The sequence below is a fragment of the Colletotrichum lupini genome, chromosome 8 (assembly GCF_023278565.1).
Source record: "Colletotrichum lupini chromosome 8, complete sequence".
In the NCBI taxonomy this organism is placed as follows: Eukaryota; Fungi; Ascomycota; class Sordariomycetes; order Glomerellales; family Glomerellaceae; genus Colletotrichum; species Colletotrichum lupini.
The window spans coordinates 219,272-239,051 of NC_064681.1; the positions used below are offsets into that span (position 1 = coordinate 219,272).

Genomic DNA, 19,780 nt, shown 5'->3' on the forward strand with positions numbered 1-19,780 from the left:
TTATAATTCCTAGGCTTGCGCTTGCGAACTATTTATTTAGCTAATAGCTAAGGTCGTTTGCGATCTTATAGAATAGGGGTTGCCCCTATAGCCCCTTTTTCTCGTAGACCTTAGTTAAATAGATTAATACTACGTTAATTTGCTCGCTATTAAGCTAATCCGCGATTTTATATATCCACGTCCCCTAATAGTCCGGGTTAATATTTACTTATTTATAAGGGATAGGGATTCTATTTAAGATCGGGTTTTGCCCTCTCCTTCTTTACCCTAACTTACTAAGGGTCGTGCCCTAGCTTGTGCCCATATTAGCAGTTACTAGCGTATTTAATTTTAATAGGGATATGTTTAATCCGCGCGCCGGTTATAGCAAATCCGTACTTTCGCTACTTAACGAACTTATTAAGGTCTAGGAGATTCCCGCTTCCTCTTACCGTCTCGCTACTACTCTTATTTCTACCCTCTCTAGTAATTACTACTACCTTTCTAGATCGCTAGCTATCGTACTTATTAAGATCCTCTTTTTTATTTAGTATAAAAGGGTAGGTTTTAGTAGTTCCTTTTTTTAATAGTAGCGGTAGACGTTTATATTACCGTAGGACGATATAGTAATTAGTCTCGGGATTTTTATTAGTTACCGATTTCCGCTTTTTTATATACTTCTAGCCTCCTAAGCCTCGTGCTCTTTGTAATTTTTAAATCCCCTCCTCCCTCGTTAAACCGTCCCCTATACTATATTCCTAAGTAATACTTAGGGGGTAGTTAAGGGAGCTACGGAGAGGTTATCTAAATCGCGGGCTTAAGGTCGTACCCATAAGATCCTAATAGTAGTAGACTTTTTTTATATACCGTAAATTTCTTAGTTTAATAACTCCTATACGCTTCTTATTACGCTAACTAAGAATATTTATATTTAGAGATCCCTTTTTTCGATCGCGCAGTGCTCTTTTATACCGTATTATTAAGCTCGCCCGTTATACTAATTAACTAGGCGGGTAGTTGCCGCGTAGGTATTTCTTTTTACCGATTTAACTAGTTAATTTTTAATCGTAGGCCGGCTGCGGAAAAGTTATTTAATAAAAAGGCTACTTAAAGTAACGGTAAAAAACTAATTACTTAAGCAGTTCCGTTAATTAACGTAGTTTAACGTAGTAAACGTCGACCTCTCGTAAGTAGTAAAGGGCTACGATTACTTAATTCCGTACGGTATTTAAAAATCGCCCCCTTTTTTATTTACTTCCGTAAGGTTAATTAGTACGAATCTCCTATCCCGTGCGGTATTAAAAGGTCGTCTCTTCTGCGTAGTAAGATACCTTACCGATCTATAATAGTAAAATTTAATTACTAATTAGTATTAGTATTCCTATTATAGGGTAGTTAGTTCGAACCGTAGTTAACGAAGAGATTAATTAAACTATTTAGATATCTACGTAGGTATAAAAAGGAGGTTCTAACTATAGGTTAGGCTAGCTACGATAATCGTAAATAGGGCCCCTAATTAGCCCCTGCGCAGTCGGCTATATACCGCGGTCGAATTAGACTTCTAATTTAATAAGTATATTATATCTAATAAAGGCATAGAAATAGAACCCGCGCGTACCGAAGCTATAGCAAATTAGCTACTTCCGAGGAGCGTTAAAAATATATAAACGTTCTTTAGATTTACGGGGTTTTACTATAGATTTATTAGTAACTACGCTAAGATAACGGCACCTCTAATAAACTTACTAAGGAAGGTAAAACTAGGATAATTAGAGCTATTAATACTAGCTATAGAGTTGTTTAAGAAGCTATTAGTAGTATTTACTAATATGCTAATACTACGATATTTCGACCCTACCCTACCCATATAGTTATAAATAGACGCTTTAGCTCGAGCTATCGGCTTAGTAATTACGTAATTATTTAAGGGTAATTAGTACCTAATTACTTATAGGTTAAGGAAATTAACGGATACGGAGAGCCGCTACGGTATAAGAGACGCGGAGCTATTAGCTATCGTAGATATATTAAAAAACTAGCGATATTACCTCGCTTATAGCCGAGATTAGGTCGTAGTATTTATAGATTATTTTAACCTATAGTTCTTAGATATAAAAAAGAGACTAAACGGGAGATAGCTATGTTAGCTAGACGAACTCGTAGCGTTTAATATTAAGATTAAGTTTAAGCTAGGTATAAAGAACCTAGCGGATGGACTATTATAAAAACCTAACTACGGTAAAAGTAGTAACGATAGTAGAGCGGAGGAGCTATTATTAAAAATAAGAGAAGACCTCTATAACGCTAGAAATATATAAGAGCCCTTTAGAGTTATAATAATAAAGTATATAAGGACGAGCCGCGGGAGCGGCTCTTAAGTAAAAGGGATAGTAAGTATTCTAAAAACGGAACTAGTAATAATATAAAGAAATAAGTAAAAGAGGTTAGGAGCTCCGGCTCGAGGGAACTCCGAAGAGTACCTCGAGAGGCGTAATAAGGTTACGAGCCTAGGGCGTTAGAGTTACGGCATAGTACTTAGAAAGCTACTTAAGCTTACTATTAGAACTATAGATCGCGAGCTACTCGTTCTATAGGACTTTAACGTAATAAGAGTACTTAAAATAGTATTTAATAAAGAGGGGTTATTAATAATAAGTTAACTACGGGCCGCTTAATAAGAGGACGCTTTTATAAAAAATAGGTAGTAAACTAAAAAAAACCGACGGCCTCGCTTAGTTAGGAAAAAGTAACGATAGAGCTAAGTATACGACTTTAGAGGGCTACTATACTACGGCGGCCGCGCTTATATATTACTATATAAGGGGCTAAGGAGGGAGGTTATTAAAGTATATTACGATACGCTTATAGTAGGATATTATAGTATAAAGCGGACGATAGCGCTACTAAAATACTACTATTACTAAGATAGAGTAAGTAAGGATATAAAAAGTTATATTAATACTTATATAGTATGCTAGCGGACGAAGCCTTGTTATTATAAGCCGTATAGCTTATTACGCCCTCTACTTACCCTAGTTAGGCTATAGTAAGAGATATTACTAGACTTTATTACGGGCTTACTCGTATTAACTATACTAATTAGGAGGCGCCCCTACGACGCGGTACTCGTTATAATAGACCGATTTATAAAGTATAGCGTTTATATCGCTACGAGGACGACCCTTATAGCTTAGGGATTCGCAGACCTCCTATTTACGAAGATCTTTACTAAGTTTAGAATACTTAAAGGGATCGTCTTTAATAGGGGGTCGTTATTTATAAGTAAGTTTTGGACTTATTTTTATTATTTTTTAGTAATAAAGAGGCGTCTTAGTACCGCGTTCTACCTATAAACGGACGGTTAGATAGAACGGTAGAACTAATACTTAGAGTAGTACTTTCGCTATTTTTATACCTAAGACTAATTAGATTAGGCGTAGCGTCTTTATTTAGCCGAGTTTATATATAATAACGCCTAGCACTTAGTAATCCGTAAAGCGCTTACTAAGGCCCTACTCGGGTTCTTATTTACGTACCCTATATCGATCTTAATAGGGACTTGAGATAGTATATAGAATATCTTAGCTAAGGAGCGTGCGGCCCGACTACGAGCTAATTAAGAAGCTCTACGACCCTTTATATAAAAAGCACGCAAGACGTATAAGTAATAAGTTAATAAAGCTAGGATAGATATGTTATATAAAGTGGGCGATTAAGTACTACTATTAAGAAAGAATATTAAGAAGTAGCGTCCTAGCTAGAAGTTAGCTAATAAGTATTTAGGCCTATTCGAAGTTAAATTAATAGTTAGAACGGCGGGGGTCGCTTACTAACTAAACGTACTAACGTAGTATAAAATATACGATATATTCTATATATCCTTACTCGAGCCGTATTAATACCGCGAGGAAGCCCCTCGGAAGCCCTTATTTATTAGGGATATAGATAGGGAGCTACTTTACGAAGTAGAAGATATTATATAATATAGAGGGCCGAAGAGGAGGCGATAATACCTAATCCGGTAGAAGGGATATAGTAATAATAAAAATACGTAGGAGCTAGCTAAGTATATTAAAAACGTAGCGTTAATTAGTATATATAAAAAACGAGTTTTAATTAGGCGGCGCGCCTTAGTTCTTAAGGAGCTTAATAACGTAGCGAACTAGCTACTAACGACGAAAAAAAGGGGCTATGTAGCTATAACTAAGTAGCGCAAACGTATTAATTACTAACCGTTTCCTTAATTTTTATGACGCGCAAAAGGACCGCCCTTATTTATAAAGGGACCGCTTTTATATATAAAAGGGCCGCCCTAGCTATTATCCTAGGGGTCGTTACGGAAGAAATAATCTCCCTACTATTAGCGAATTTATAAATAATTAGCTACGAATATAGAGCGTAGGCGGGGCGACTATATACTAATTAAAATGTTATTAGAGCGGCGCACTTTGTTATAGATAGTACGAAGTAGCGTAATTATAGCGTCGTTACGGGACGAAGACGTAGTGCGGGAGGAGCTCGTAGCTACTTTATCGTCGTTATTATTAATAACGGGGGTCGAGCGGGCCTCTTTATTAGTACGCTTAAGCGCCCTTTACGTATTACTAGCGGCGATTTGGTAAGTTTACTAAAGCTATAAAATAATATTAGCGACCTGAGTAGTAGCGATAATAAAGTAATAACGGAGCGATAAACTTCTAAATTATAGACGTCGCTATTAGAGGCGAGTGCAGTATTCTAAAAGGTTCGTATTATAAATTCCGCGGACTTAGGGACCTAAGACGCTATTAATATAATACTTAGAAGAAATAATAGAATAGTAATAGTACTAAGCGCTTATTATATTTTTATAAAAATAGTTCTGCGCAGTATATTTAATATAACGCACGCTAAATCTTAAAGAAGTATTAAATAAAGGAGCGAACTAGGGGCTATAAATTACTAACCTAGCTAATTATAATACTCGGCTTTTAGATTAAGCGCCTTGCGCATAACGTAGGCGGGGTAGGGGAGCGGGCGTACCTAGCCGACCCCGATCTTCTTAGTATTCGCCTTTTTCTTCTTTTTAATAGGAGTCTATAATAGTTAGTATAAGCGGCGCATAAGTAGTAATATACGTACGAGGTTAGGGCGAGTAAAGGGGATATTAGGCTTTTTAAATAGACCGCTATTGCGGCCGCTACTAGGCGCACTTATAGTATTAACGACCGTTCCGTTATTAATAATAACGACGCTACGATTAGGGGCTATAATTATACTAAAACGAGTTAGTAATAACTACGGAACGACTCTAAAAGAGACTTACTTAGGCGCGGGGAGTATATAAGAATAGGGATCTAGGAGATATTTATTAGCCGTAATATCTACGTAACGAGGGAGTAGTACAGACGCTAATAAAAATAAGAGATTATATATAAAAAGGATAATTACGGATAAAAAAAAAAAGAGAAAAGGAATTCGAAATTATAATAGCTTAGAAAGGGGTTAATATTAGCGAATAAAAGTGGGGCGACGACTGCCTAGGTACCGGCGGTCGTAAGGATGGCCTATAGGTAGGAGCGACTTAGGTATAGAATTATAGGGCTATTATCCGGAGTAAGGGGTTTATACTTAGGCCGACGGGCGCCGCTTATACCTACCCTCGTACCGTATATTTAAGGACTTTTTAAGTAAAGGATTAACGTAGCGTATACGAACCGTAAGCGGGCTTTAGGACGAAGCCTAGGGAAGGGAGCACCTTATTAGGCCTCGCCGGTTAGGCCTCGTTAGTTAAGGGATAGCTTAGGGGGGTATAAAGAGGGGGACTAAGTAATAAAGGAGCAGCTTAGGTATATATAGAGCGCTAGTAGTATACCTCGAGGGAAGGGCAGATTTTAGTAATTCCTCTTTTAGACCCTAATAGCAGTTGGCCTCTGTGAGCTTTTTCCCTGTGTCGTACACCTATTGACACCAAACGTCGAGCAAGCCAGCCATGGTCTTGTGAATGGCATAGTAGGGAACGTTGCCGTTGCTAAGAGTGTGGTTTTCAACAGCGGTGATGTCAGACTCGGGAAAGCCAGAAAGGTAGCCGGTAGTAAAGACAGCTTTGCTGTTGTTGGCTTGACACTTCTTGAGTTCGGCAGCAAAGTAAGTAGCCCTACTCTTGCATTCGGCGTCGCGGAGCTGGGCGTAGCAAAATGCCCATGCATTCAGAAAGTGGCCTTGGACGTGAGTTCTAAATGGGAAATCCGGGGCATCCCATCCGCCGTTGGTCGCCGCGTTGTTGGTTGACAGTCCATGGTTCTTGCGGAAGTTGTACAGCAAGCGCTCAACGTCGACCGCTTTAAGGTACGTCAGAGTGCGAGCCTGGTTGTCGAAGAAGCGTCCACTGCTCAACGTGACCTGGCTCATGTCGAAGGCCCAAGCCGAGACACCCTTCTCTTGGCTGACAGGAGGCACGGCCTGTGCGGTCACGTCCCAGACGGACGATCCCACAACTATCGCTAGGCACGCTAGGCCTCGCAGGCTTTCTGTCGTAAACCACATCATCTCAACGATTTGGGCCAAGGCTCGGCACGAAGGTTTGGTATTGAGAATTCAACGAACGACTCAAGCTCTGAAAGCCGACAACTCTTTGCCGATGTGAGGCAGCACCCAGGTTGCTACGAATGTTTTATAGTTGTCACTAACATCAAATCAGCCCGCCGCCCTAACGCTTCCCCATGGGGAACAACAGCGGCCTTACACGACGCAAACCTCGTGATACTGATACTCCACTATTAACTCGTTCAACGACTGGTGCGCATGGTCGATTGCGGAGGTGAGGTTACACTCATGAACTGATGGTATGTTAATTGTAGGCTTGTGCAGGCTTGCCCCTGGTTCGCCTTCCCCGCACGATAGAGTGGATGCTGGCAATAAGTCGATTGGTGCGGTACTTCCAAGCTTTCCTTGAACTTGAGGATTTGCCAAGGAATATTCTCCGTCAATTGTTTTCATTGGATGTGACCGTTAGTGGTCAGCCTAGAGGCGGGCCGAAAACGGGGAATGGCGCATTAATGTTCTGTTGTAACTACATCCTACCTTAGGCGCTGGAATCACAAAGTGTAGCGCAGTTCATCTTGAGGGTGCATCGTATAAACTGCTAGCCTAAAGGAGATCTGCCCATCCCATCACATTGCTGTGATTCACGGCTAGTCAGTCTAGTCGCGGTGCCGACACAGCCGATTTAGTGATATGATGGATGCTTCAGGTGGACGATAATTGGGACGCATGATCTTGGTATTCAACACCAAGTTCCATTAGACATTTTACGTCAAGACTACTCGACTCAGTGTAGTGTGCAATGCAACTTCGTCCTCATAACCCCGCGACTCGATACGAGCCCGATGGTATTGATGGTAATGGAACCATTTGTGGCTGAGTTCCTACTCATTTACTTGACCGCATCATTAAGTGGCACTTTCTGCTAAGGAAAGTACGCTTACACTTTCAAAGTTGTGTCTCGCTACATATTGATGACCAGAGGGTCGTTCCAGAAGCTGCTTTTCTCATTTCCCAAGGCCGACATAGATGACCCCTGTAGCCACCAAAGCAGTGCGGGTGCTCGACAATGTCTTTGACTCTGTGACCTTGCCGGGGGTCGTATCAAACTCTATTGCCAGGTTGCATGTAAAAAATGATTAGAAAGTGATGGTATCACTGGGTAGGGGTTCTTTCGGACTGACAAGGCGGCTGCATAGAACATATACCATCGCTGGCATCCACAAGCAAGTGTTCAAGTAAGAGGCGTACGTCGTGCAATGTTCCTTCTAATATTCATTCACAATGAAGACCAAAAAGCTTCCCTAATCAGGCATTCAATGTCCAGAGAAAGAATTCGTACAACGGTCAGCCTGTGGATAAGTCCTGTTGAGTGCGTAGCGACTCATCTTCCGTGAATACAGCTGGCAAGATCAAGCCCCGATAGACAGGTTGTGCTCGCAACGGCTCCATGCATTAGCGATCAGGAAACCCGAGAAAAGACTTGGTCAAGGCAAGGTCGATTCCGACCTTGATATGCCTCCAGGTAAGACGTCAATGAAGTGACTGCAATGTAGGACGATACTCGTCGCTCGCTATCGCAACGCTCCTGCGTATCCTTCCTGTCTTTTTGGCTGCGCTCCCTCTTCTTTCTCTTCATAAAAGATGTCCGTAGGCTCACAGAACACGATACTCTGGCGAACAGTCTCCACTCCTTGTGGTATTGATGAAATATCTGATCGAGAATGATTTCCAACCTTGAGCCACCACTCATTCCCCCTTCAGAATTTCAACCCTTGGACAATGTGAGGCTCGCTGCTATGTCGTGATCGACTCCAGGCGGCGGCACACCGGAAGTGGGCTCCGTTTGCGATTCTCCATCCAACCAAGTCAAGCTCCTCAGGGCCCATCGATTTGTCCCCGTAGGTCGGCGACTCCTCCTTGCTGTCACGACAACTTCGCCTCGGGCTTGACTCATATACATTACTATTAGGTACCCTAATTGGTAAGCAATTGTCATTTCGTTCACCCGCAGTTCCATCACGCGTGCAAGAAGGGCTGGAAATAGTAGCATAACTGTTACATTGATAAACTAAGTCTCAAGAAATGATAAGTAATTTCCGAAAAGAAAACAACAAAAACAAGGAGGATAGCTTTGTACTGATTACAATTCCCAAAGATAACTAATATTTTATTTCACATACTTTAGGAATATTCTACTCAAAGGGCATTTGAATTACTAAGTAAACAGAATACTGTTACAATTATCTTGGATAATCTTTTGGGAATGCTTGAAAGCCTTAAAGCAATTGTAGTAGTGAATAAATGCATTATTACAAGGTACCCAGCTACCTCTGTATTGACTCCATATGCTTTTATGTTACTCCCTTTGTTAATAAAATGTTTTGAGCATATACCTTCAACTCAATTTAGCTTTCATTTTGTAAAAGCCTTTTACTATTTCCGGATCGCTGGTTGCCGCTGCTCCTAATAGATATGATAGCAAACCAGGTGTAGATTAGTGATTCCTCTTCGTATTAACCTATTTCAGTAACATATAAAGTCAGTGGATTTCAGTTGACTTTGTAAAAACTATTCTTGCCCTGCGACAGGGTCCACGATGCGTTTGGTCAGTAACTCTGTCAAGTTTACTACTAAAACCCTGACAGAATCTTACTTGACTATACCAAGAAAACATGCTCCCTGCTTCGAATGGGGGTTCCAACTTATTGTGCCATCTTATCTGTCGTTATCATTCTCACTCCAGTGTGATTGGATTGCAGGAGTCCCAAATGACTTCTAGTCTTATCATAAAACTATCAAAGCCAAAGAAAGTTTGATAGATCGATACTATGCAATCATAATTGTACTTCTGGACTGAGCACGCGAATAGTCTCTTGAGAACTTGTTCGCCCTGTGTTTTGAGTCCTCCCACGATAAAAGAGGATGACCAGCTCATAGCGCCCAAGACAGCATACTCCACCGCCCCCTCCCGAACCGAGCCGAGCCGAAGACCCGGCCCGGTGGAAACCATTCCCCGACTATCTCATGGGGCCGGGTCGAGATGTGTGGGGCCGGCGCTTCCTCAATTGAAGTCATGGAGTGATCTGATCTACACACAGTCACCAAATCAAAATACTACAAAACCGCATGAACAAGTCGTTACAATTGCATACTTCCGCCGCCTTAGTGTATTGGATTACATACAACTTCAACACCCGCACGACAGACTGAAAGCCATAGCAACCCACTGTATAACTCGAACCATACCTCCGAAAACTGAAATGGCAACGGTAACACAGACCATTGATCGAGTGGAAGCGAAGAGAACCTTTGCTGCTCAGTTCGAAAGCAAAGATCTTGTCACATTTGACGCTGGCAAGCACTATGGGGACTGGCGCGATGAGTTCCACCGAAACGGCTGCGTAATCATCAAGGACGTTATCAGTAAGGAGCGTGCCCAATATTACTGCGACAAGCAAATCGAATGGTTGAAGAGATTTGAACTTGGCTTCGACGAGAGTGACCCTACTACATGGACTGCGGATCACCTTCCAGTCAGTTTCAAGGGAGGGTAAGTTGAAGAACCTGCTTTCCCGAAGAAAGATGACCGGGACTGATATCCCTTACTTCCGTAGTATGTATTCCGCGTACGGTGCTTCTCATGAGCAGATGGCATGGGAGGCTCGTATGGAGCCAAGTGTCATCGATGTCTTTGAGAAGCTTTGGGAAACCAACGAACTCATCACGTCATTTGATGGCATGAACATTTGTCACGTAACAGGGATAGTAATCGCACCTCACAAAGTGCCCGTCACGTGCTGAATCACGTGTCTATCTCAGATATCGTGTATATAGACCTTTTCCTTTTGTCTATTTCCACTTTGATAGTTAAGCCACTTTTACCACACTCCGTATGCCCATTGCTGCGTGCCATAACTCGTGACAACATTTCTCTACCGAACCGTAAGGACATTACGTGGAGTCCCTGGCCGCATTGCGACCAGAATCCTGAGAGGAAAGGGTTAGTTACATCTTGACACAGTCGTCTGAAACTTTACACTAATGCTTCGTAGCATGCAAGCTGTTCAGGGTCTCTTGAACTTCGCGCCCAACGGCCCAGATGATGGTGGCCTGGTTCTGATGCGTGGCTCAGCCAAGGTTTTCGATGAATTCTTCGCCCACAAGCGTGAATCCGCCGACCATGAAGACGCCCCGCCTCCAGAAATAAAGTTCATGGACCTCTTCCTCTTTAGCGAGAAGGATGTTGCATGGTTTGAAAGTAAGGGATGCGAGCTCTTCAAGGTGAATATGGAGCCTGGCGATTTCGTTCTGTGGGATTCGCGGACTATGCACTACGCCCGATTTCCCGAAGGCGATCAAATTAGACACGTGCAGTACATCTGTATGACACCACGGAAATTTGCGACGGATGAGGCTTTAGCAGCAAAGAAATATTGCTTCGAGAATTGGTTTGGCACGACACACTGGCCGCACTGGTAGGTTTTATAACTCCCATCACCGCCTGCGCATCTGCTGACCAGTATCAGCAATATTCGCCCATCACAGGATCCTCCTAAGAGAAACGGCGAGGTCTGTCCCAAGCACCGGAAAGAGCCATTTGAGAAACCTAAGATCACAGATAAGCTCCTGCAATTGGCTGGGGTTAAGGACTACTAGTCATCACAAATAGAATCTGAGATTTGGTATTGCGAGATATTCAGACACTCAGTGCACGCATCAGTATGCAGCAATAGAGCTCACTATCTCCTATCAAGGTACCTGAGGTCCAAGGCCATGGACAAGTGGAAGAGAAATGTACTCCAGCAACCGTATCGTCTTAACCTATACTTCTACGTTTTGGAGCGACGGGAATCTGGTTGAACTCGTAATGCCAGGAGTGCAGTATTCAGAGTTCGACACCGATAGCTGTGTGCAAATTACGCAACATAGGTACTTCGTAAGGAGTAGGTTCGTGAAGTGCTTCAGATTACCTTACTATTAAGAATTTGAGTCGATTTCCGAGTCGGCACTCTCGATAAGGGCTCCTGATACCAAAGGCGTCGTGTTGGGTTTCTAGGCTGGCGCTATAGGTGAAGACGATGCTGGGCTTCCCAACGCTTTAAGTTTATTAGTCTGGACGCTATGTGCGGTGGCTTGCGTCCAGAGCGTCCCATGACACGTCCTGCGCAATTCACCTTCAAGCTTGCCGCAGCCTATTTTGCCCTGAGATTTAAGAGGGCTAGAAGTGCATCGAGGCACGGTTTTGGTCCAGCCAAGGGCAACGTAAGCAGCGAGACCGGCTCGAAAATAGCCAACATCAGTAGCCCTAGTTGACCAAAACTGCGTGGTTGGCATGTTGGATACAGTGAAAGGGATCAAAACGCGGCCAACTCGGCTTGGGCCCGACACATAGTTCCCACACACGGAAAAATGGCGGAAAATTATATTCCACCAGTTGAAACTCATATTCCATCATGAGTCGGGCGCTAGAGATGTGAACGTGTCGAAACCTCGCAAGCCCGCGTAAAACCCCACCTCCGAACCCCAGGGCCGCCATTTCCCCACGGGCAATAAGCCGGAGAAGTCATGCTTCGGTGAGAACCCCGCGATACCGAAGTCAACAATTTTTGACCTCTGAACAACGCGATACCATGGGCATCTAACTAGATAACTTGATACTATGTCTCCCTGAGGTTAGTCTGAAAGCATTTTAGGGGTGATTTAAAACTGTCACGAGCACTTGTCGGCCCTACTCAAAGTCGTAAAGCACAATTTGAGCCGTAGAGCTAGTGTCCGAACCCCTGCTCTGTTAACAGAACCGCTAGCGTTGTGAGAATCGAAGGGAGTTTGATACCAGTGTGGAAGCACCCCGCATTCTGTGTACGACTCATGGAACCCACTGTGATGCAGTCTTTGTCCAGTCTGCCAGGACCCACGGACTTGGGCTGTATGGAGGGTGCGCCAAAGCTTGCCTAGCTCGCCCAACGGACGCCTCGACGATCCATGCCGGGAGTTGGCCGAAACCGCAGAGTCGGTAGCGGGAATTAGCACAAGGCTACTTGAAGCGCTCTATCAGATATTCGAGTATTTGAGGAAATCACACCCTCTTCCTCGAGCTTGCGAGTAGGTCTACGCCGCGGCGACACATCATACACTCCCGAAACTTCCACACAGCAGCACTGACGAAGACTCTCAAGCGAGCCCGCAACTCGCTAATAACAATGGTCGACACAATCCCAGACATCGCGGATACCAAGTCGCGAAAGAGCGATGTTGAGCATGTCGAGCAAGATCTTCAGAAGCCACAGCTTCTGCGTGAAGACGGCCAGCAAGAGTTCCCAGAGATCTACCTTGAAGCGCTGGCACGGTACCCAAATGACGAATCAATTGACCAAGCCGATGAGAAGCGTCTTCTCCGCAAACTGGACATGAGAATATTGCCACTTCTCGGAATCTGCTACTTTTTCTACTACGTCGACAAGACCACACTGTATGGCCTCTCTTCCATAGACCCGGCATCCCGGACTCTCTGCAGCCTTTAATAGCTAATCAAACCATAGATCTTACGCAGCGATTTTCGGGTTAAAGGACGGCCTCAACCTGAAAGGCGAGGAATATTCTTGGCTATCAAGTTGCTTCTATTTCGGCTGGCTTATCTGGGCCATCCCATCCAACCTGATTATGCAGCGCTGTCGTCCAGCTTGGTATCTCTCTTTCAATATTTTCATGTGGGGCGCCCTTCTTATGGCTCAGGCCGCAGCCAAGAACTTCGGCGGCCTTCTTGCCCTTCGCGTACTGTCTGGTGCCTTTGAGGCCATCGCAGATCCTGCTTTTATGTTGATCACATCCATGTACTACACACGATCTGAGCAGCCCTCTCGTATCTCAGCGTGGTATGCTTGGAATGGAATTGGTGTTGCTGGTGGTGGTCTCATTGGTGAGTTTGGACAATTCTACAGTACCGATGTTCCCCAACGATATCCCGCTGACAATCTTATTCTAGGATACGGTATTGGACATATCAAAGGCGCCCTAGAGTCGTGGCGCTACGAGTTCCTTGTCGTGGGTGCTTTTTGTGCATTTTGGGCAATTATCCTCGCTCTCTGCCTCCCCAACTCTCCACGAACCATCTGGGGCTTCAGCCATGAAGAGAAGCTTATCATGATCGCCCGCATGCGTCGCAATCAAACAGGCATCGAGCAACGCCGTATCAACTGGGGTCAAATCAAGGAAGCTTATATGGACTACAAGACTTGGCTTTTCACCTTGTTAGGCTTTGTTTCCAACGTCCCCAACGGTGGCATCTCCAACTTCTCCACACTTGTCATCAAGGGTCTTGGCTTTGGGACGCTTGAGACGGCGCTGCTTGGCATCCCGCAAGGCGCTCTGGTGGTTATCTGGATTGGTCTTGGTGCCTTGGCAAATAGGTATATGCCGGCCAACAGTCGTACACTGGTTTGTGCACTTTTTATGTTGCCAACCATTGGTGGTGCCTTGGGGTTCCTTCTTGCACCAGCCAATGCCTACATCGGTCGTCTCATTTGCTTGTAAGGTGTTTTCCCTCATACACTATCACGAGATGGATACTGACTGTCACAAGCTATCTTACTGGTTCATACCAAGCGTCCTTCGTCATCTCTCTTTCGCTAATCACATCGAACACTGGTGGCCAATCAAAGAAAATGATTGTCTCTGGCATGATTTGGTTTGGCGCTTGCATCGGCAATATCGCAAGCCCGTTCTTTTACAAAACGAACCAGGCTCCCTCGTATCATCTCGGTATTGGGTCACTCTTGGTCGCAAATTGCATTGAGCTTGCTCTCTTCTTTGTCTTCCGGTATGCCTTCATCTGGGAGAACAAGCGCAAAGAGAAGCAAAGAGACGCATTGCGTGCAAATGACAATTATACCGCCGACGAGCTCAACGCCACAGCGTTTACAGACATGACCGACAAGGAGAATCCCAACTTTGTGTATGTGTACTAGTAGGGCGGTGCCAGTCCCGTTGTTTTGTTGGTGCGGGAAAGCAGATGGTAGATATTCTAGTAGCGGAAAATCAAGGCCAATGTTGAGATTTGTGTAGTCACATGTTCGATTACTGAGTTAAGCTCGTTGACGGCCCGTTCCGTACGTTAACGGATTTAAAATGATGTCAAAAAGAATCCGCCCCGGCGCACGATTATAAATCAGAAGGCCAATGTATTGCTTTCAAATTAAATTTCAGAACTCAAAACTGTCCGGCCGGCCAAGTTGGGTGTCAAATTGCCGAACTACTGACTTTCGCAAAGGCAGGACGCCTCAGCTTTTAGAGATCATGGTTCAAGCCGCTTATGTCAGCGGTTCGTCGATAGTTAGGATCCGTGAGGACCTACTTTCAGACGGAAACTCTTGTCCAAAGCGGTAACGTTTACCGCTGTCTAATTGCAAGACCAGACGGAGTGTTTTTCGGCTGAAGCATATGTGGATTTCAGCCAAGAGTATCGTCTAATGGAGCTCCTATCTAGAAGCAGATCTGTTAAGGGGTATTGAAAGCTTCAATATCTGGTCCTACTGACACATGTTTCCCGGTCCTGCCAAGCCTTTTCAAGCTCAGACAATGCTCTCGGCCGCTAGGCCTGTGCAAGGCCCGAACGGCACTTATTGACTGCCGGCTCACCATACTTACCAACATCATCCAGACTGTAAGGCAGTATATAAACCCTCTTGGTAATCTCTGAATCACGGACTTATCGTCAACTTCGTCACGAACTCATCTCTACCATCACAAGTGCATCATCTTACTTACTTTGTATCACGAAGTCTCATTGACAACTAAATTCCCCCACAATGTCTTCATTCATCAAGCCTATTCCGAAGAGCATTCTGATTTTTGGAGCGGCCGCTCATATTGGCAGACCCTTGGCCGAATTCCTTATTCGAGAGGCTCCTACGATGAAGCTGCGACTCGCTACAAGCAGCCCGGGCAAGAAAATACAGCTTCAAGATACCTTTGCAAACGCCGAAGTGGTCGAAGCCAACTACTCGGACGTTACATCCCTCTCCGCCGCCCTCGTCGACATTGAGGGTGTCTTTGTCATTACTCCAGCAGGCATCTCGGAAGAGGAGGCCATGACGAACTTGGTTACCGCCCTGAAGCAGGCCAAGAACATCTTACACGTCATTCGCCTGATGGGAGTTTTCCCGGAGATCTCGCCTTCACTGATTCCCACTACTCTCGGTTCAGGATCCCTTCCAATCGAACACCCAATCGCCAAACGCATCCTCGATGCAAGTGGACTGCCTGTCACTTACATCAACTCTGGAGCAACTTTCATGGACAACTTTTGGATTCAAATCAAGCCAGTCATTGCAAAGAAGACTCTGATCTGGCCAGAGCATCGTGTGCCTTTCGTGGACCCTCGAGACATCGCAGAGGTTGCGGGCAGACTGTTCTTGTCCAACAACGCGAAGCACATTGGTGCCTTTCACACAATGAACAATGGTCATGACTGGCTCACGTTCAAGGAGGTGGCGGCTATGTTGTCCGAAGTACTCGATGAACCGATTGCGTATGATGGAAGCTTCGAAGCGTTTTCCGAGTTCTATGGACCTGTTATGGGACCTCAATTGGTGCAAGTCATGTGGAATTTCTTCAAGTATGAGGAAGCGCATGAGGAGATTTGGTCATTGAACGACTTTGTGGAGAGGACCCTTGAGAGGAAGCCTACGACTGTCAGGGGTTGGCTGGAGGAACACAAGGCTGGACTGAAGCAAGGTGCCGGAGACGCCCCATGGGCCTCTAAAGCGTGAAGTATCATGCATGTTGCATGATGCTAGACTGTGGGGTTACCCAGAGTTCAAGTACTTAAACAAAATGATTTGCTAATCATGGCAACTATTTGATCACACGAGCTCTGAGACCCTGATAGCCCTTTGTCTACATCTCTTTCGTAATTGAACAACCTCTGACTCTACCGAAAGGAGAGAATAGCAGTCATATTATAGGGCAGACAAAAACGATGAATGAACTTTCCTGCTGCCTTCCAGAAGTCAACTATTTAGAAACGCAAGAGCTGCGCAAGCATGTATGACGTCTGATTCACGTCGATTCTTGCTGTGGTCGGATGATCAGATAATGTCGGACTCTGTCAATCCAATGACGGAATTGAGCGATTATATGGGAGGCTCTGGACGCGCTGGTCGAGGTGTTTTTGCTGTCAAGTACGCTGTCTGCGCTGGCCTCCCACTTCCTCTATGGCTTTGATCAAGAACTCTAAGATGGCTGCCTCATGTTACTAGTCGTCACTGTTGGCCGTGATTAGTTCTACTGCCAAATGCGTCTTGCTCTGAAGTCTTGGATTTCCAATGTCAGAAAATTGAGTCAATCCGAACGGTGAGAACATTCGGGACGTGTCGCTGGCATTGAACAATGCAGACAAGAGTCTATGGCCGTTTACGCATCGGATGATATAAGGCCTAGTAGGGGCCTGCCCCCCTCACAAACCGATCGTTTAGCCTGCTCCGGAGTTGCAGGGAAAACACTGCATTGCAAGTAAAAGGTGCAATTCGCTATCCATGAAAAAGTTCGTAAAAGCGATTTAATGATTGGTGGGTTTGAACCTGATCAGCCAAGACACTGCATAAAAAGGGCATCGAGAAGCTCAGCGGCAGGCGAAAACCCGACGCCCGCTGCAAAGGTCGCAAAAGGGCGACAAATCAGCCCTGGTTAACACCTCAAAAGGGATTACCAGAGCCTCATCGATGACTACTTTGTTTGCAATCCAGACTTGGAAAGGAAGGTTGCGGCAGCGGTTTGCTAGCAAATAACTGAACTGAGTCACAATGGGCCGAGTCGACCAAAATGAACCGTAAGGGGGGATGGTGGGGAGAACCCCTCTCTCCCTAGGTGGGTTCCGCTGGGGAACTGAATCTTGGGGCCGAGTTCGGAGACCATCGGCTATGGACGGACGATCCCGACCGCGGTGAATTACCTATAACAGCAAGAATGTCTTTTTGGCCTGTCAAATGTACAGCTGAGAACGGCAGGTATCTACGACCTTTGGCATTTTTCGAACAAGAGTGCCTCACAAGTCTCATCTTTTCAAAAAGATCCATCATCGTCGATTCGTTGCTCACTGGGGTTTGGCCTCTTCTCCTGCATTTTACTACCGCACTTTGGAAACCGTTCTTGCCGTCCGAATTTTGCAGTATGGGTGAGAAGCAAGAAGCTGTACCTGATGAGCCGCGATCAACCAAAATGTGCAATACACCTCGAGAACACTCTTACAATGCCGGCATAGCCGCCGAGAGAACAGCCCCCCACAGTAGCATCGAGAGAAGTGCATCGCGGCCAAGTATAATCATTGATACGCCGCCAGATGGTGGCGCCAGAGCGTGGATGGTAGGTGAGTGGAACTCAGCAATGCGCAAATTGTGCACTACACGTGTAAAATGTACATCACTAATGATGTGACAGTTTTTAGCACATTTCTAGTTGTTATGAACACCTGGTTCGTGCTTCAAACTCTGTCGTTGCATGATTTGGGGTGCTAATACTTTGTAGGGGGGTTGCAAACTCCTTTGGCGTCTTTCAGCCATACTTCACCAGAGCGTTTTCGCGGTCACAGTCCGATGTCTCGTGGATCGGGTCATTTGAAGTGTTCCTGCTCTTTTTCGTCGGGACGTTTACGGGACGATGGACAGATATGGGATTCTTTCGTCCCTTGTTCATCGCCGGCTTCTTCCTTGTCATCTTGGGAATGGTTGCTGCCTCGTTTTGTACCACCTACTGGCAATTCTTTCTCGCCCAGGGTATCTGCCTAGGCCTCGGAAACGGCTGTCTGTTCTGTCCCTGTATGGCAGTGACATCTACGTACTTTGCGAAGCGTCGCTCATTGGCGTTCGGCCTCACAGCCGCTGGGGCTGTTGTCGGAGGTCTCACTATCCCGAGCATGGTTCGGCAGCTTTTGCCAAGGATAGGGCTTGGCTGGACCATTAGAGCTATTGCCTTGATTCAGGTTGTGACTTTGATAGTTGCTGGCCTACTAATCAAGACCAGGATTCCACCACGGCAGGCAGCACCTCTAGTAGAGTGGGCAGCCTTTAGAGAATCAGAGTATAGTCTCTATGCTATTGGGGCGTTCATGGTAAGCATGTTGATCCGGAGCGAGCATAAGGTACTAAAAAATGTCCAGTGCTTCTGGGGAACCTATTTTGCCTTCCACTTTCTTGCGGCATTCTCCCGGGACGTCTTGGGACTATCCTACACAGACTCACTTGACCTATTATTGGTTCTCAACGGTGTGGGTGCACTCGGAAGGTGTCGGATTAGAAGTCCAATTCGACCGCGGCATACAGCCGACTGCGCAGGGGCTAATTGGGGGCCCTATTTACGATTATCGTAGCCAGCCTAACTTACGGTTAGAACCTCCTTTTTATACCTACGACGTAGATATTTATATAGTTTAATTAATCTCTTCGTTAACTACGGTTCGAACTAACTACTTTATAATAGGGATACTAATACTAATTAGTAATTAAACTCTATTATTATAAATTAGTAAAGTATCTCGCTACGTAGAAAAGACGACCTCTTAATACTATATAGAATAAGAGATTTATACTAATTAACCTTATAGAAATAAACGAAAAAGGAGGTAATTTTTGAATGCCGTACGGAATTAAGTAATTATAGCCCTTTATTACTTATAAGAGGTCGATATTTATTATGTTAAACTATGTTAATTAACAGAACTACTTAAGTAACTAGCCTTTTGCCGTCGCCCCGAGTAGCTTTTTTACTAAACGACTTTTCTATAGCCGGCCCGCGATTAGAAATTAACTAAGTAATAGAAGGGATCGTTAATAAGCGATAATTACCTAACCGTAATTAAGCTACGAAAAAAACTACCTAAAAGATATAAAATAGGGTACTAAGAGGCCGTAAAAGATAAGCTCTCTAAGGTATCTAACCCTACTACGTATAAGTAATAAGTAGGTATTTTTAATAAGTCTTTAAAATATACGATCTTATAAGAAGGAGGGCTTAACTTTATTAACTATACTTAACGGCCTATACGGTTCCTAACGGCCTATATAGCTCCTTTACGAGCCGCCCGGCGTTTAATTTCGACTATTCCTATAGAATACTACCCTAGAGGAGGTAGGTCGAGGAAGGAAGCTATTTAGAGATTATAGAGAGCACGAGGCTTAAGAGGCTAGAAGTATACGGGATAGCGGAAATAAGATCCCAAGACTAATTACTATATTATTTTATAATAATATAAACGTCTACCGCTACTATTATAAAAAAGAACTAT

The 19,780-nt window shown here is 44.6% G+C and overlaps 5 protein-coding genes across 5 annotated transcripts; 4 read left to right on the forward strand and 1 right to left on the reverse strand.

Moving 5' to 3' along the window:
- Positions 1-5,919: 5,919 nt before the first annotated feature.
- Positions 5,920-6,507, reverse strand: CLUP02_14547 (uncharacterized protein; the record flags this gene model as incomplete). The annotated part of the gene is made up of 1 exon (XM_049293474.1): positions 5,920-6,507. One exon carries the CDS (start codon positions 6,505-6,507, stop codon positions 5,920-5,922), a length of 588 nt encoding a protein of 195 aa, XP_049150620.1.
- Positions 6,508-9,764: 3,257 nt separating this feature from the next.
- CLUP02_14548 (uncharacterized protein) lies at positions 9,765-10,983 on the forward strand (the record flags this gene model as incomplete). Its single annotated transcript, XM_049293475.1, has 3 exons — positions 9,765-10,054; positions 10,119-10,298; positions 10,557-10,983. 3 exons carry the CDS (start codon positions 9,765-9,767, stop codon positions 10,981-10,983), a joined length of 897 nt encoding a protein of 298 aa, XP_049150621.1.
- Positions 10,984-12,704: 1,721 nt separating this feature from the next.
- Positions 12,705-14,468, forward strand: CLUP02_14549 (major facilitator superfamily transporter; the record flags this gene model as incomplete). Its single annotated transcript, XM_049293476.1, has 4 exons — positions 12,705-12,973; positions 13,044-13,420; positions 13,487-14,030; positions 14,084-14,468. 4 exons carry the CDS (start codon positions 12,705-12,707, stop codon positions 14,466-14,468), a joined length of 1,575 nt encoding a protein of 524 aa, XP_049150622.1.
- Positions 14,469-15,308: 840 nt separating this feature from the next.
- On the forward strand, positions 15,309-16,347 carry CLUP02_14550 (uncharacterized protein; the record flags this gene model as incomplete). Its single annotated transcript, XM_049293477.1, has 2 exons — positions 15,309-16,267; positions 16,299-16,347. The coding sequence occupies 2 exons, from the start codon at positions 15,309-15,311 to the stop codon at positions 16,345-16,347; spliced, it is 1,008 nt and encodes a 335-aa protein (XP_049150623.1).
- A 1,323-nt stretch (positions 16,348-17,670) lies between these two features.
- CLUP02_14551 (major facilitator superfamily transporter) lies at positions 17,671-18,865 on the forward strand (the record flags this gene model as incomplete). Its single annotated transcript, XM_049293478.1, has 4 exons — positions 17,671-17,866; positions 17,938-17,971; positions 18,025-18,607; positions 18,656-18,865. 4 exons carry the CDS (start codon positions 17,671-17,673, stop codon positions 18,863-18,865), a joined length of 1,023 nt encoding a protein of 340 aa, XP_049150624.1.
- Between the last annotated feature and the right edge of the window lie 915 nt (positions 18,866-19,780).